This window comes from Meriones unguiculatus, chromosome 2 (assembly GCF_030254825.1).
Source record: "Meriones unguiculatus strain TT.TT164.6M chromosome 2, Bangor_MerUng_6.1, whole genome shotgun sequence".
Lineage (NCBI taxonomy): Eukaryota > Metazoa > Chordata > Mammalia > Rodentia > Muridae > Meriones > Meriones unguiculatus.
In genome coordinates this window covers 136,880,759-136,897,110 of record NC_083350.1, presented here as the reverse complement: position 1 = coordinate 136,897,110, position 16,352 = coordinate 136,880,759, and the positions used below count along the sequence as shown (strand labels likewise).

Here is a 16,352-nt window from a genome sequence, read left to right as displayed (position 1 = left end):
AATGTGGGTGCAGGGTATGGAAGTCCAGTGGGTACTCAGGCTCACATAAGCATTTTACCACCTGAGTCTTCTCCCCAGGTCTCCGCACTTTTCTTTTAGCAAAAGAGCTAGGAATAGGGGTGTCCTTCAGCATAAGAATGCATGCTTAGCACCCACAAGCTCCTGCCTAGGGCTTCATGTCCAATACCACTAACCAAACAAAACAGCGAAATCAAAGCCAACCTCTAGGAGTGCTATGAGCATGTTGCCTGATTGTCATTATTGTAAATAGTTACTGGCAAACAACAAGGATAGGAACAAATAAAGCACATAGCAGCAGTAAGCTGTATGTGGTTTTGTTACATATGCCCAGGAAGGTTTCCAACTTAGCATCATGTACTTACAGCACCCACAACTTATAGGCCTTGAACTTTTGTGCTGTGCCAAACCTACCTGAGATTGTTCACCCTCACAGAACCGAGTAACCATCCTGAGGACTCACACGGCGGAAGAGCTGAACTTTTGAATCTTGAAAACTTATTGTTTGTTCATTTGTCTGCTTCCTTCTTTGAGACGCTGTAGCCCAGGATTCACAGCAATCCTCCTGCCTGGGCCGCTGCAACCAGCTGGTTCTTTAAAACTTACAGGTAAATTGAAAATCTGCTTTTGTCCTAAGTTTTCTGTGACTGTTGATATCAACAACTTGTCGGCGTCTAGAATGTCAGTCTGCGAGTTTCTGCACTGAATTAATGAAAGTGGAAAGATCCATCCTGAATGTGGGTGCTGCCATTCCCTGGGCAAGGAGATTTAATTAAGAGGTGGGAGTAAGCCGAGGAACTGCATTCATCACTTCTACTTCCTGGCTGCATCTACAATGTGACAGGCCACCTCCCATCCCTGACACTATGTGCCCCTGCCATGACCATCTGTATCCCCTCAAACTGTCAGCCAAGACACACCCTTCTTTGCTAACTTTTTGTCAAGTGTCAGGTCACAGCAACAGGAAAAGTGGCTGATAAACTGTTTCAGAGTAGTGACTCAGCTGTCACTAGATGGAGTGTAAGTATTTCTGACTTCGTTACTAGAGGGAAAAGTTCTAGGACACTCTCCTTTCTCCCACTAAATTGTGTGTGGGAGTATAAAACCTCAACTAGAACAGTATTATTTTTTTTTTCATATTTTGTTTTTCTATAAACAAACTTTATCTGTGGCCTTGTGGCAGACAGTCAGTTCCAGGAAACAGACAGCTGACAATGTCATTCCCCTTGAACTGCACATAATATAAAAACAGACTTTAAGTAAATATTTGAATTAGGACAATTACAAACATTTAACTTTGGAGTAGCCTTCCCTAGCATGCATCGATCATTCCTTCCCAGAGCTGCTGTTTCAGTGGATTCAGCGTGTCACACCTGCTCCATTCAGAGGAAGCCGAACGTGACATCGGATGTGCTGGCAGAGGATTGAGAGAGAGTGTAATTGAGAGGTTAGGTTCCTGCCACCTGTCAGAGAGAAGCATGTCTATAAATAGCAGTAGAGCAGCACCTAGTGCTAAACACAGATATAGCAAAGAAATGGTAACAACAGGCCATTGAAGGTTAGGCTGGGTGGCAATTGGATGCGTTCTCTCAGGAGTTTAACTATTGATTCACCCCATGGAATAACAGGCAAAGCATGCTAGTTCTTAATGTCCCTCCATTGTTCATAACATGTTCTCTTCAGAGACTGTGCCTGTTAGATAAGGTGGCTTGCTTGGCTCCAGATTAGACAGTTTGTTCTGTATAGACAGTGAGAAAGAATGGAAGTGCTTTGTCATATAAAAGTTGCACAAAAATCTCTCTCTCTCTCTCTTTTTTCCTACTGTGGAAACAAACAACACCAAGGACAGATATCCAGGTTGAAAAGTGAAAACAGTAAGCTTTTCTATACAATGCTAATAACATAGATCTGCCACCAAACGGTGACATTTGTAGTGGCACCCAACTACTTATAACCCAAAGGGTATGTTCATATTGTCAATTTTTCTATCTCAGAAAATATTATGATATCATCTGTATGGAGATACAATGGAAGCAAAGTTTACACAGTCCAATTCCCAATCTTTTTCTGTCTTCCTTCCTTCCTTCCTTCCTTCCTTCCTTCCTTCCTTCCTTCCTTCCTTCCTTCCTTCCTCTTCCTTCCTTCCTTCCTTCCTTCCTTCCTTCCTTCCTTCCTTCCTTCCTTCCTTCTTTCCTTCCTTCTTTCCTTCCCTTCTTTTTTGTCAAGATCTTAGGCATCCCAGGCTAGCCTTGAACTCACTATGTAGCTGAAGATGACTCTGAACTCACAATTCTTCTGCCTCTGCCTTCAAAGTGCCCGGTCTGCAAGTACATACCACCACATCAGGTTTGCACAGTTCAGGCGATGAAAGCAAAGGCCGTGTACATGCTGTGCAAACAACCTTCCAACCGACTCTGCCCCCAGCCCCATTTAATTAACACTGGTGGATTAAAGAACTGTGTATCAGAGCTCTCTGAGGTGACAGCTCCTGCTGGACTTCTTGGGAGGCTAGTCTGTGACATTGTGTCTTCTTCTGTTCACCACCAAGTCATGTGATTGTATGCCTCGTGCAATTATCACATAAGCCAGGAGCTGTGAGAATTAAATCAGGTGCTATAAGCCTGTGCCATCGTATGAACTGTACCCCCACAGGCTCATACATCTAAACACTTGGTCCCCAGCTGGTGGTACTGTTTGGACGAGTTGCGTAGCCTCCCTGGAGGAGCCTCCCTGGAGGAAGAGAGTCACTGGGGGCAGGTCTTGAGATGTTACAGCCTGGCCCTTCTCTCTGTCCACTCTCTGCTTCCTGAGGGCTGCTGCAGTTCGACCAGCTGCCTCTGCTATTGTTACCACACCATCCTCATCACAGTGGACTGTGTCACCTTCAACCGTGAGCCCAAACAAACCCATCCTCCCTCAAGTTTTCTTCCTGTCAGGTGATTTGGTCACAAAAAGAGAAGTAATAGAGACCCAAGAATAGCCGGGATGGAGGTAGCACCGAGTGAGAGCGCCATGGTGCGGGGAGCTTCGAGCAGAGAAGCTGCTGTGGTGAGAGGAAATGAACTGTTTATGACACCCGTCCCTCACCTGGCTTCCCCACCTGTGTGAAAACAGAAAACTGAAGCTTCTGGTATTTTTAACATTACTTGGAATGTACGGAAAATTGGCGTTTCTAGATTAATCACACATTCCTAGAGGTCCAGGAGACATTTTTGCTCTTCCTTCTGTGGCTCAGAGAACACAGCAAAAGGAGAATCAGATAAAAATGGAAACGCCGGAAGGTAGGGAGAAGGGTTGCAAATCGTTTCTTTTGAACAAAACACTGCCATGGCAGTCATGAACCCACAGCAGTTGCCTGCAGCGGGTCAGGACAAGAGTGGGCCATTCAGCTGTCAGGTGTGGATGGAGAAAGATTCAGGGGTCCTACCCTCACTGTGCAATCATTACCTTCTTCTGTGTACCCACTCATGACCCCATCAGACCCACTGACATTTCTAAACCAACAGTCACAGAGCTGGTTAACTGAATTGCCCTGGAAACTGAATGGGTCACAGAAACAACCCAAAAGTCATGAGCTGGGAGAGGGGCTGGTAGGACTGTATGATGTCATGTGGCAGAGGCTATAGGAACGGGAAACAAGTAAGAAAGGGTGTCGGGGGAGGGAGTGATCAAAATACGTTATATGCCTGCATGAAACTGTCAAGTAACAAAGTTAATCTCTAAACAATGATCATAATTTTTGTTTTAGTAGAGGTCTGTTCTACCCAGTCTTTGCCAGCCGTTTGCCTTTGAGCTCTTTGAGCCTTGAGAAGCTGGAGCATGCTCACAACTATGTGTAATCCCATTCCCGGGGGATCTGATGCCCTCTTCTGGCCTCTGTGGGCACTGCACACACGGGGTGCAGAGGCGCACATGCAAGCAAAACCCTCAATACATGTAAAAGAAAAATAAAAGGAAAATTTCAAAGAAGGCGGAAGAGAGTAGTGATTCTATGTCTGCTCATGCATTCTGATTTCTTGATAACACAAACAACCATTGGCTTACGGCTCAACCATTAGCTGATGGCCGAGGTTAACAACTCGTTACTTGTAAGCTGCTAAACGTTTAATGGCAGCTGCTGGCTACCCATGGCTGCCACTGTGTTTCCTTAGGTGTGAAAGGGAAGCTTCTTCCCAGGAATGTTGGATGAAATGTCTCAAGCAAGAATCCAATGAGTTAAATCCCAGAGCTCTTTGGCTTGTGCATAGAGAAGCTCTGTGGCTTGGTCTCAACTTCCCAGACCACAGTGAAGGATGGAAGGCTTCTTAGGGCCACTGGTCTGCTCTCACAGCTGCCTCTGCTCCTTTGGGATCTAAGTCATAGAAACTCAGAGATGAAGCAGCTAAGAAACTATCAGGTCCTATCCCCACATTTTACCGAGGATACCAAAATTAAGAAGGGTTAGGGCTTCCTCAAGGTCATTCTCCCTTTCTTATTCTACCTGCAGGGTCTGGGTATTCTGGAACCATCTGTCAAGTCCATGTTCATGTCTAGGGCAGGAACCAAGGAATGAAGCACTGAAAAGCCTGATCCTTGGTTATACTCTAAGTGAAAGTTAAAAGTTATATGCACACACGTACACATACATGTGTGTGAGTGTAGTTACGCATATTTTAACTATGATTGTATGTTATATCATTCGTGGGCCTTTTGCCACGGTGCACATGTGAAAGGTTAACTTTGTGGAAGTGGTTTTCTCCTCCCTTTACTGGGATTCTGGGGGTACGTCAGGGCGTCCGGCTTGAACAGCAATATTTTAGTCAATCAGTCACCTGCCTGGCCCTGAATTTTTATATTTGTGTATAGAAGCAAAGAGTTTTTAGCTCTCTCCTTTAGTTTGGTCTAAGAGAATGGAGAGAATAGCGGGGAGAAATAGTAAGGAGTCTCATTGTTCAGTTCTTGGTTACAGTGTGGGAGTAAAATCCTCATCTGATGTTCCGACATTTCCTTGGTGTGTTTGCTTCCTCACCACTCCAAACAGTGTGTGCTTAGACTGAGCACAGCTCTACATGCTTAGTAAAATGTTCATGTGGTCACACGCAAAGACTGGAAGAGGAAGGGATGGAGGGAGGGAGGGAGACAGAGAGACACTTATGTACTAATCTAGTGGAGAAGAATAAAAGCTTTGATCGCCAGCGTTAAACAAGGAGAACTCAGAAAGGGACTAAGAGTGAGATCCCCGGAACAGGTCTGTCACGTCTCCACCACCCATGTCTGCCTTTGCCTTGGCTTCACTGGATCAAAAAGCATATCAAGCATCACACATAGAAAGTTGGTTCTTTCTTTTTCCCAAACATTTCAAACAAGGAATTAAGTGACTGTACGTTTCCTGCTTAAAGCTTGAGGTGGTGGAACACAGGAGTAATCCTAGAACTTCAGATGCGGGCAGAGGCAAGTTCAAAGCTAGCCTGCTCTGTTTCAAGTTCCAGACTAGTCAGGACCATATAGTGACATACATGTACAAACATACATATACAGTACATCCATCCATAAAACATACTTACATACATACATACATGCTCAAATACATACATGAGTCAAAGCATTCTCCCTTAAAGCAATTTTTAAAACAAAGTCTGAGAATTCTTCAGGGCACTTGGAGCATTTCCTTCCTCACTTCATTTTTTCCCTTTTCCTCTACTCCTTTCACTTTGCTCCCTCTTGTATACGAACAGTTCGCAGCTTCCTTGTTTCCTGTGTCCCCACCAACTCTGTATTTAAAGGCTGTCAGACCTTAGATTTACCAGCACCATAGAAAGCCGTTTATGGCTCCAGGAGTCTTGATTCCAACTTGACTCCCTCCCACCCTTTCCCTCTTCCTCACACCTCTCTCCTCAGATACCCTCCCTGTTCCTCCCTTCCTGTCAGCTAAGTTTCTCACCCCTCCTTGGTGTCCGGATTGGCAATCCACCACAGCACTGTTCCATCTGTGATTTCTCTATTTCATGGTAAAAACAAGAGAGGAATGGCCTTTGCAGAGGATAATGCCCACAGTGGCCCATGGGAGGCCCAGTGGCAGCTCTCCCTGCAACTGAAAAGATGGGGCTGACAAACAGATGACTAGCTGCAAGAGCTTGCTGGTGACACAGTCAAGTTGTCTTGACCCACAAAAACAGGGGGAAAGTCTGATAGATTCCAGATGATTTCAAAACGCACTTGAGGGGGAAATATACTAAAAGCAGATACAATTAGGATTAGGTTAAGTATAGGTCGGCGCAATAATCTCTCTGTAGGTCCAAATATCCTGCAAATTGGAGGGTTTCAAATTGAAATGTGACAGTCCCCAGTTAGGGATGATAAATATTGAACTTTGTTCCCTGTCAGCCCTGGGTCACTATGAGGAAAGAGAGTTCATTGGAGTTGAAACTGAGCAAGCAGTAAAAGCAGAAGGAAATTCTCTGTGCTTAAACACTGGGAAGGCTTAAACGAGTTGAGAAATGGACCCTTTGGAAAGAAACAAAAGTCTGTGAAAAATTATGACTAAGTGTGAGGTATACCTCCACAATATAACCTGGCAGCCTTCCATCTTCTTCGGGTAGAGCAGGCTAAAATTGGCTGCTTAGAGGAGGCACAGGAACTGTGTATCCCTGCGCCATCAATATCATCAAATGTTATTGAGCCAGCACTCCAGGAGGCTTGAGTTTCACGTGGGCTTTCATTTTATAAAGTTTATAAACCTATCCATCTGGGCTTGCAGTAGTATAGGCCAGGAACCCCAGCTACTCAGGAGGCTCAAGGCAAGTGGATCACTAGTTCAAGGCTGTCATGGCCTATGGAATGGGTTTAAGATCAGATTGGGAAACTTAGCAAGACCTTGAATGAAAATAAAGTGTTAAAAGGGTGGTAGGGATTCACTCAGAGGCACATCATTTGGCTACTGTGTGTGAGGCCATGGGCTCAATTCCAGTGCCGCAAACATCTTTCTCTCTCCTCTCTCTGTCTGTCTCTGTCTCTGTCTGTCTCTCTCTCTCTCCTTCCCTCAACTGATATGTGTTTGCCTTTGTGTGTGTGTGTGTGTGCGTGTGTGTGTATGAGATGTCAGTTTGTCCTGTAAAGTTTGATCATTTGGTTAAAATCGTAACTGAAGAAATATATATTTGTACATATATATGTATATGTTTGTATAGACACGCATGTATGTGTCTAAATTTACTTATGTTTATATTTATTTGCCCATGATAGAGATTGAAGCAGGGCTTCATGTGTGCAAGCAAGTGCTATGGCAAGTGACGTAAACTATAATGTCATTCTCTTCCTTCCTGCCAATGGCTTTACTGTCCATTGGTGAACCCTGCTGGAGTCAGTTACTGCACTGGCGTTATCTGTTAATTCCTTTCATTTTTGGTACTGTTTTACACATTAGATAGAATCTTCAATACTAAAATAGGGTCTTTGTTAAGGGTTGGTCTGGTGCTCTTGTATACAAATGCTAATTTCTGGCCCCCAAGATCTGGTTGAGGTCCTGACTAGAGCATTCTCATGTTTGGCAGTCTTTGTTGTATAAACTTTGCTCCCCAATTATCTCTGATTGGTTAATAAAGTTGCTGACATCCAACTACTGGGCAGAATAGAGGTAGGCAGAACTTCCATTTCCAGGCTTGGGGTCAGAGGTAAGGGACAATGAGGCTGGGAGGAGGAGGAAAAAGAGAGACAGAGACAGAAAAAGATGGAGAAAGAATACCGGTGGCCTGATGAAAAAGATCGAGCCCAGACAGGATGACATATTGGCAAGTAACTTGGAGAATGCAGCTGGGAGATAGCAAGATTAGCTTAGAAAATTTTTGTAAATTGTCCCAGTTTTGTGCTAAAGCTGTTTAAATAAATCAATAAGTCTCTGTCTCAATTATTGGGGAACTAGCTGAGTCATAGATAAGCCCTCTAGAATTTAGTAAGTATGCTACAACAGTCTTATCTTTTTTTTCCTTGGAAGGGAGGAGAGGGAGAAAGAAAGAGAGGGTGAAAGAGAGAGAGATAGAAAAAGAGAGACGTGTATATAGTCATGTCATACATATGGTTGTCCAAGGACAGCGTCAGGTGTCCAGCCTCAGCTTCTGCTTTGAGGCAGGGTCTTTTACTTATCATTGGGTAGCTGAGCTAGTTGGCTTGACAGATACCAGAAATTTCTCTTATATTTTTCTCCTGTCTCTCCACACCCCATCTTGTTTTCACCATAGTGGGAGTACACACTCTCTCTCTCTCTCTCTCCCTCTCTCTCTCTCTCTCTCTCTCTCACACACACACACACACACACTCACTCTCTCACACACATACTCACACACTCACACATACACACACTCACACATACACACACTCAGACACCCACACTCAAATACACACACTCACACACATACACACTCACATACATATACACATACTCTCTCACACACACATACATACACTCTCACATACACACATACACACTTACTCTCACTCTCACACATACACATACACACTCACTCACATACACACATTCACACACACACTCTCTCTCCCACATCCAGCTTTACGTGCGTTCTGGTTCTGGGGATTCCAAGTCTGGCCTTCCTGCTTGTGCAGGGCCATCTCCCTGCCACCATCACTCACTTTTAAACAGGGCCTCATGTAGCCCAGACCAGTTTCTACCTGGCTGTGTAGTTGGGGGTGACCTTGAGTTTCTGATCTTCCAACTCTACCTCCCTCGGGATCACAGGTGTGCGCCCCCACGCTGACAAGCTCAGGTATTCCCGACAGCAGGGAATGCGTTCTTTCTGCTCTACAGGCTATGAAAACGACTCTCTTCCTGCAGTTTTAGACCCTTTTAAGTCCTAAACCCATAGCACCCGCAGGGCTGTTATTCACAGGGAAGACATATGAAGGGACAGGGGCGCACTTTACAAGCTAGAGGGTGTGGGGATCCACTCCCACCCTGGACATCTCAGCCACCATCCAGCCTTTGCGAAGCTATGATTCCTTGCTCGCTTGTGTGCGGTGTGCAGGAGGGAGCTTGATTCAAATGTCGGTTCAGGATGGTTCTTCTTGTGTCATTTCATTCTGTTTGTGGGAGGGGTCGAGATGGGGATTTGCTGTGTGGTCCAAGCTGATCTTGAAGTGCCGATCCCCTGGCCTCAGCCTCCCAGACTCCAGGATTACAGACATCCACCCCTGCCCCCACAGTGCATTGGGTGCTTTGGTTTTTTTCATTCTGTCTTTGGCGGTGAAGTGGGATTGAAATGTCTGTGGAGCCTCCACCATTCTTCCTTGGGCCGAGATCTTGAGCTTCCTCTGGGTTAAAGAGAAGGTGAGGTGTGCAAAGACTTTGACTCTGTCTCCTCCTAGAAGAATTCTAGAAATCTGGTGCCAAATGGAAGCACCTGAGGACTTCTGCAGGGGCTCCGAGGGGGTGGGAGAAGCTGGTTCCTGTGTACAGAGCCATGGCTGGAGCGGAAGCTGGGGACAGGTGCACATCACTTCTGTACTCCCTGAAAGATGTCCTTGCCTTCACAAGGTTAATGAGAACCCAGGCTCTTTGGAAATCTGTAGGTTGACCTCTATTTCTCCCTCACTTCTCACTTGGCCATAGTTAGTGGCGACACCTTTTAATGACTAATAACATCATGTTGACATGTGTTGATCCATAATGTTACAGGGACTTAAAGTCGCCCCAAATTAAAACAAAGACTTCTCTCTGTCTGTTATCCTTTACACTGTGTGCTGTTTAACACCGGGGATTTCAACACTCTTTGTTTTCCAAATGTGCCAACAGGAGAGAGTGAGCTGACCCAGGGTGCCAGCAAACCACAGAGCTGTAACCTTGAGATAAGGAGCAAAGGAAAAAGTCAAAACAGAGCAACCAAATTCGAAGGCAGACAAATCTGTCTTTCCTCCAGACTCTCTCACCAGGCGCAAGGGAACACGCTGGCCCCGGCATTAGCTCCGGTGAACTTGAACTGACACATATCCACCCTGGTGCAACCCAGATACAGACGGGACAGGCTATCCTCTTCACCGATGGATTCATCGAGCATTTGCTAGAGTGTATCTGCTCTGTCCAGTTGCTGTCTAAGGCTGTCGGAGAGGCCGCGCGTATTTACAGGGTGCAGGAGCCTCACATGTTCTCTGCCCTCCAGAAACTTCTCTGGTTTATGTGGAAAGAAAGCAATCTGAGAATCTAGCCCCCAGCACTGAGAGGGAACACAGAGCAGCAGCCATGCCAGACAGCCAGAGCAGCTTTCCTGGATTCTGAGTATCTAGGATGCAACTGCTTTGAAATCTGGGTCAACTCATGGCTATTACAGGTAAAGACAGAGGGAGGAAAGAAGTGCAGAGAGCTGATAAGAAAGAGACTTTGCTCCCCTGTACATGGGAATCTTTACCAAACTGGTCAAGAAGAGTCAAGCCTAACGTTTCTAAGGTGACCAAAGAATGGATGATGTCACAAGAACCCTGAAGAAAGGTGATTTCAGAGTATGTTCTCAGCCCAGAGTTTGCCCCTAAGCATTTACACACATGAGCTCAAGGGATGCTCTTACCCAAGTACCTGGTAAGGCAGCCACACTGTCACCTGTTTCTCCTATAAAGAAACAGACCCAGAAAATATAAGAAGCTCATTCTTTCTTTAGGACACAAACCTAGAAGGGCACGAAACCAGAATTAGATCCCTGCTGTGCCCGCCTTAACACCCATGTTCTGAGTTGGCAAGAGAGCGTTTGCCTCCAAACCTTGACTGACTCCTGCAAATTGCCATGCTATGGCATAAGCATCCCCCTTCAAAACACACACACACATAGTAAATAAATGTATTTTAAAATGTATTTAATGCTTGTGGTTATTTTGCCTGTGTATATGTGTGTTCACCACAGGCATGGCTGGTGCCCAAGGATGTCAGAAGAGGTATTTGATCTCCTGCAACTCGAGTTACAGATACCTGTGAGCCACCAAGTGGATGCTGGGAAACTAACCCAGGTCCTCTGGAAGAGCAGTCAGTGTTCTTAATCAACAAACCACTTTTCCAGCAAGAATAAATGTAATTAAAAAAAATTAAAAATAGTTGAGCATGATGCCTATATTATTAGCTGGTGGGAGACAGAGACAGGAAGATCCTTATAAATTCAGAGCCAACCTGGTCTCCTGTTCTGGTTCCCAGCTTATTATTAAAATCATAATAATAAATAATTGTGTGGAATTAAGCTTTGAAAGACTTGTCTGCTTTAAACTGTTTAACTTAAATGTAGTGAGAAGTGGTCCGCGTGTGTAATTCTTGCTTTGTTTTGTGGGAACCTTTGCTGGGAATGTGGCTCTATTGTGCACAGAGGATGTTGGCTTCATGCTGTAACCACCAGGCAGGTTGAGTTCAGAAACAATCAGCTCAGTCAGTGAGCCTTTGAATCTGATTAAGCCAGGAAGTGGTCACTCCCCAAGACAGGGCAAATGGAGGGAGTCAAGGCACCCAGTCCAGAATGAGAAATCTCCTGCCCCCGCTCCCCTCTGAGGAGGACGGTGTTAGAGTGTGTCATGGCTAACCGACATCCAGAATTCTATCGTTCCTTCCATTCACCTTTGGGGAAACAGAGCGAGCATTGTGTGCAGGACGTTGTTTCCCATGCCCAGTCATCACAGCTACAGTCTCTAAGAAACCTCTGTTTACAGAGGTCTGGCCTGGCCTCCTGCTTTGGTAACAAATATCTCAGAGCAAAGTCTCAAGGCACAGAGGAAAATGCAGGGCCTCTACCAGGCTGCTGGCTGGGCCCTGGTGACGCTGGGGGGCCTCAGCATCTTCTCTGGAATCATTGCTTTCTTCCCTGTCTTTTCCTGCAAGTTCTGGTACGTAGGATGGAGCGTTTGGATCGCCTGTCCCATCTGGAATGGAGCTTTGGTAGGACATATTTCATTAAACATCCTGACATAGAGGAGGGCGAGAAGAAAGGGGAAGTAAAATAATACTTATGAGTTTTCCAATAATTCAAAGAAGTCTATATTTTGCAGAAAATCATATTCCTGACTTTAGAGCAGAAATTTCCATTAGTTGGACTTTAAGTATATAATTTTTCCTAGTGTTGTTTCATGTGTATTTGTACTCTTTGTATGCAGTGTGGTGGCACAGACCTGTAATCCTAGCACCTGGAGGACTGAGGCAGAGATGTGGGCTGGAGGCTAGCCTGGACTACACAGTGAGGCTTTGATTATTAAGCAGCTGCCCATCCCTTACGATCTAGTGTCACACACTGGACTTAGTTTTGACTAAGGTCATGTATAGCTGAAGTAGGCTTGATGTAGGCTGAACATACATTTTAGCAAAAGGCCAAGGGAAATGGCACGAGGCATGAGTGTGTCTAGCCAGCTACTACTGAGTGGCTCCAGGAGGTGGAGGGAGGCAGTCTGGAGCTGGCACAGGGGCAGAGGTACAGGGCGCAGGGAAGTAGCCTGCATTCAGGTTCTGACTTTAATGTTCTTACTATGTAATCCAAAGCAGGAGTCTCAGTCAGCTACGTCCTTCTTGCTTTTTCATGTGCTCTGGTGACTTTCATGGGTAAAGAGAGAGAGAGAGAGAGAGAGAGAGAGAGAGAGAGAGAGAGAGAGAGAGAGGGGAGACGATGAGAACAACTGTCTAGCCGTAAGATGCTTGGTCGGGATGAAGACAGTTGACCAAGGCCTGCTGACAAGAGCTTTGTACTTGATTGCTAGCAAACACTGAACCTTTCCCTTAACCCTGTGTTCTGCTCAGACTCTCTACTCTGAACCACTTGCTACCAGCCTAACTCAGCCTGCCACGTTGCTCCCCTGCAGTGTTGTCTCCCTGACATCTGCTCTTATGCCTGCCCTTTCACATTCATGGCTGCCATTTGAAGAATGCCAAGGCACATTTCATCCTAGGGCCTTTGCTCTGGGGGCTCTTTGTCTAAACTCTTCCTATGTTTGGCTGGCTCCCAAACCACTTTTCTTTCTTTCTTTTTTTTTTTTTTTTTTTTTTTTTTTTTTTTTTCCAAGCTTGATCTCATGTACCTCCAGCTGATCTAGAACTCTCTGAGTTTCTGATCTTCCTACTCCCAGCTTCCCAGTGCTGGAGGCCCAGCCCCAAGCTTGGTGTTGCAAGGCAAGCAAGCACTCAGCTGACAGAGCTACACACCCAGCTCCACCATCAGTTCTCAACCAAACGTCGCTTTCCCACCAATGTCTTTCCGCTTTACCCTATTTAAAACTGCAACCTCTGGAGGCCAGCAAGCTGGCCCAGTGGGTTAGGTGCTCATGGCCAGAAGACCCGAGTTTGAAGTCTGAAATATGCATGGTGGACCATGAGAATCAATTCCCAGAGGAGGTGCTTGACCTCCACACATGTGCTATGCTACCCAAGCGCCCGTTTCCCAGCCTCCCACAAATAAGTAAATAAATAAATAAAAATAAATGAAGTAATTGTCAAAAATAGTCCTTAACACTGTAACCCCTGCCTCCATCTGCCACTCCCAATCCTATAGCCCCACTCCCACCGACATTACTATATAACCTAACTATTGTGCACTACCCAAGGACAGGGGTTCTGTTTCTATTTTCTTTACCAGCCTGTCTCCACGGCTTGGAACAAAAGGAGCCACCTGCTAGATTTTGGAAAAGTAGCTTTTAATGGATACTGTTGACCCCGTGGATGCCCCCTGGGCCCTGCGTTCTGGAGATACAGCCACAGCCTTAGAGAGGTCAACTCTGATTAGGACTGTAGGTGAGGCTGGCTCTGCGCAGGAGAAATCCTCCTGAGCAGGAAAGCGGTGCACTGCTCACTCCTTCCCCCTCTAAATTTAGAACAAAGTTTTTTTTGTTGGGTTTTTTTTCCCCTCTTGAGTTTCTTCCCAAGCCACAGGTTTGTCTGATGAAGGTCAGAGCTGCCAGGCTCCTGCCTAGTCCACACCACCCCTGCCAATCACTTCTTTCATTGCTGCTGAGGCACGTGCTCCTCCGGTGAAAACATGGTTTGTATATTCCCATCTTATTGCCATTCCCTTCACAAATGACTCTGTATTTCTTTTTTGAGACTTACAAGAGACATTTTCTCGCAAGTGGTCCAGTCCCTTGTGTTTGCCCAACGCCTTTTATTCAAGACCTTCTAAGTCCAGCGTGAGTGTTGGTCCACAGACTCTGCTAATTGTGTTCTGAAAGCCACTTGGCACACGATTTTCCTAGGCTGTCTGAGAGAGGTTATTTAAAGGCACCAGCTGCTAGGAAGCATGCAGCAGCGGGTCATAGTACCTTCAGCCCTGAGACCTATTAATCCTGGGACATCTGGCCTGCAGGACCATTTCTGAAGGAGACTCTAGATCCCATGAGCTTGGTCACCGGGTCCAGATCTGGAGAGTCTTGGCCAGAAACGAGCTACAACCCAGCTCCCAAAGCCCCCTTAATACGAGATTAAGGTTCCCCTTGAGCCCTGCATGCCAGGCTCCTCAATTGCTGCAGAAGGGGCTTGGCTATGTGGTGGCTTAGCAGTCAAGGGACTTCTCAGCTACCAGATGGTATCAGAGAAAAGCCAATGTCTGGCAGTGGATACAATAATGAAACCAGATTTTAGCCAGTAGCATTGCAGAATGGAGAAAGGAAACCCCAGTGCAGGACCAAGTTCAACTCCAGATATTACAGCAAAAGAGAAAGTTTAGGTCAAGGAGCAGGGTGTGGGGCAGTAGGTAGGAAATTACTAAGAGGAAAGAAAGAAATCATGCAAGGAGAAATCATGGAGATTTTTGCTGAGGACAGACTAGGCAATTATCTAGGACAGACCTTATCTTCCAGGGTGATGCCGAAGGATAGAGAGACGAAATACACAGTCAGGGTCATCAAACATCACTGGCGCAGAAGATGGGCTGCTCACTGGAGTTCTGGGTAAAATGGTTTGTCCCTTACTGTGTTTTCCTTACTTGATTCATGTCATGTGTGTGTGAGTGCCAGGACGCCCTGTGTACCTGTGGAGGTGAGAGAGGAACACTCGGGAGGCCGTTCTCCCTTCCTCCACGTGGGATCAAACTCAGGTCTCAGCTTGGCAGCAGGTGCCTTCACCTGCTGAGCCATCTCGCGGGTCCCCTTCTAAGATTTCACAAGGAAGAGGAGAGCCTGGTCAAATTCATCTTTGTCAATGGCTAGTTTTCCACTTAAATAGTGCAAACCATTCTCTAGCCAGCCTGTCTGAAAACAAATTAGTCATCCAGTCATCCAAACCAATTCTCTCTTCTCCAGCTTCCTTTTCTTTGTGTTGGGAAATCAATTTCAAACCAAGAATGGCCCTTGACTCAATTTTTTTTTCCACTAAAGTAGCCTCTTTTCAGACTGTGAAAGTCACTAGGGGTGGAAGATAGCAAGGCTAGTGCTGGGGATCTGTGAATGGCAGGGTCAGGGCTGGGTGAAGGTGGGCCTCAGCGGTGCCCATCAGTCAGCTCCCACTCACCAGCTCTGGCAGTGGGGAAAATATTCCAAAAGACAGATAGATGTGCCCCTCCCTTCGGCTACCCACCTACTGAAACAATGGGCCCCAAGGAATAGGAACTTTCCCAGGAATCTCATGCCCAGGGAAGGAAAAGGCTGCCATCAGGGAAGGAACCTATCTCCAAATAAAGGTTTCACACAGGCCTGATAGCTTTTCAGAGCCCCTTGATTAGATGGACTTGAATCTAGACAGTGACGGATCTGGGCGCGTCTTGGACCTCACTGCTTACTCTTCCATATTCCTTGGCCTCTGTATGAAGATAAACCTCATGCTGGGAACTGAAGGTGGACTTGGGGGGGTTCTCGTTTCTCCTCCTTCCAACATGACCGTGATGAATAGATCACCTTTCTCTGCTTCTCTCTACTGTCACTTTATCTCCCCTTTTGCGGATAGGTTGCCCGGTCTAGTTTGCTGATCCCGTCAAGGTCCACGCTTTGGCACTAAAAACTTTTTTAATACTAGAGAACACAATGCCGTCAGCTCAAGACCTGCACTGTGAAGCGATGCCCTAAACCAGCCCTCCTTAAATCACCTGCCATGGGGCGTTAGATTTTTCCAAAGTATGTCCCAAAGTATACTTTTTTCTTCCTGGGCACTGTGCACCTTCCCATCTCTTCTGCTTTTTCACCCTACTCAGGTTTTATATCTAGACAAACATGAAATGTAAACTGTAGGGAATCTCTGCATTAGCAGATTATAAGACTAATGCACAGGGCAGGAAAAGGCAGTTTTAAAGAATAGAATACCACAGAATAGAGAATAGTAGTTTACCACATAGTAAAGATCTGGTACTTAACCTATTAGATATAAAATTAGACTGAAGGGATGCAGGATTAGGTCAGTTGGTAGGGTGCTTAGC

At 45.8% G+C, this 16,352-nt stretch overlaps 2 protein-coding genes across 2 annotated transcripts in view; one reads left to right on the top strand and one right to left on the bottom strand.

The window, feature by feature from the left end:
• Positions 1-449, bottom strand: part of Pld1 (phospholipase D1) — a 215,427-nt gene extending 214,978 nt beyond the window's left edge. Inside the window, exon 1 of the mRNA XM_060378160.1 lies at positions 433-449. The gene's annotated coding sequence lies outside the window, so the exon portion shown is untranslated. The remainder of the gene's footprint in view (positions 1-432) is intronic.
• Positions 450-11,724: 11,275 nt separating this feature from the next.
• The window catches only part of Tmem212 (transmembrane protein 212), a 30,215-nt gene continuing 25,587 nt past the window's right edge, over positions 11,725-16,352 (top strand). Inside the window, exon 1 of the mRNA XM_060376931.1 lies at positions 11,725-11,908. Within this exon, the coding sequence (XP_060232914.1) occupies positions 11,750-11,908 (159 nt within the window). The 5' untranslated portion in view covers positions 11,725-11,749. The remainder of the gene's footprint in view (positions 11,909-16,352) is intronic.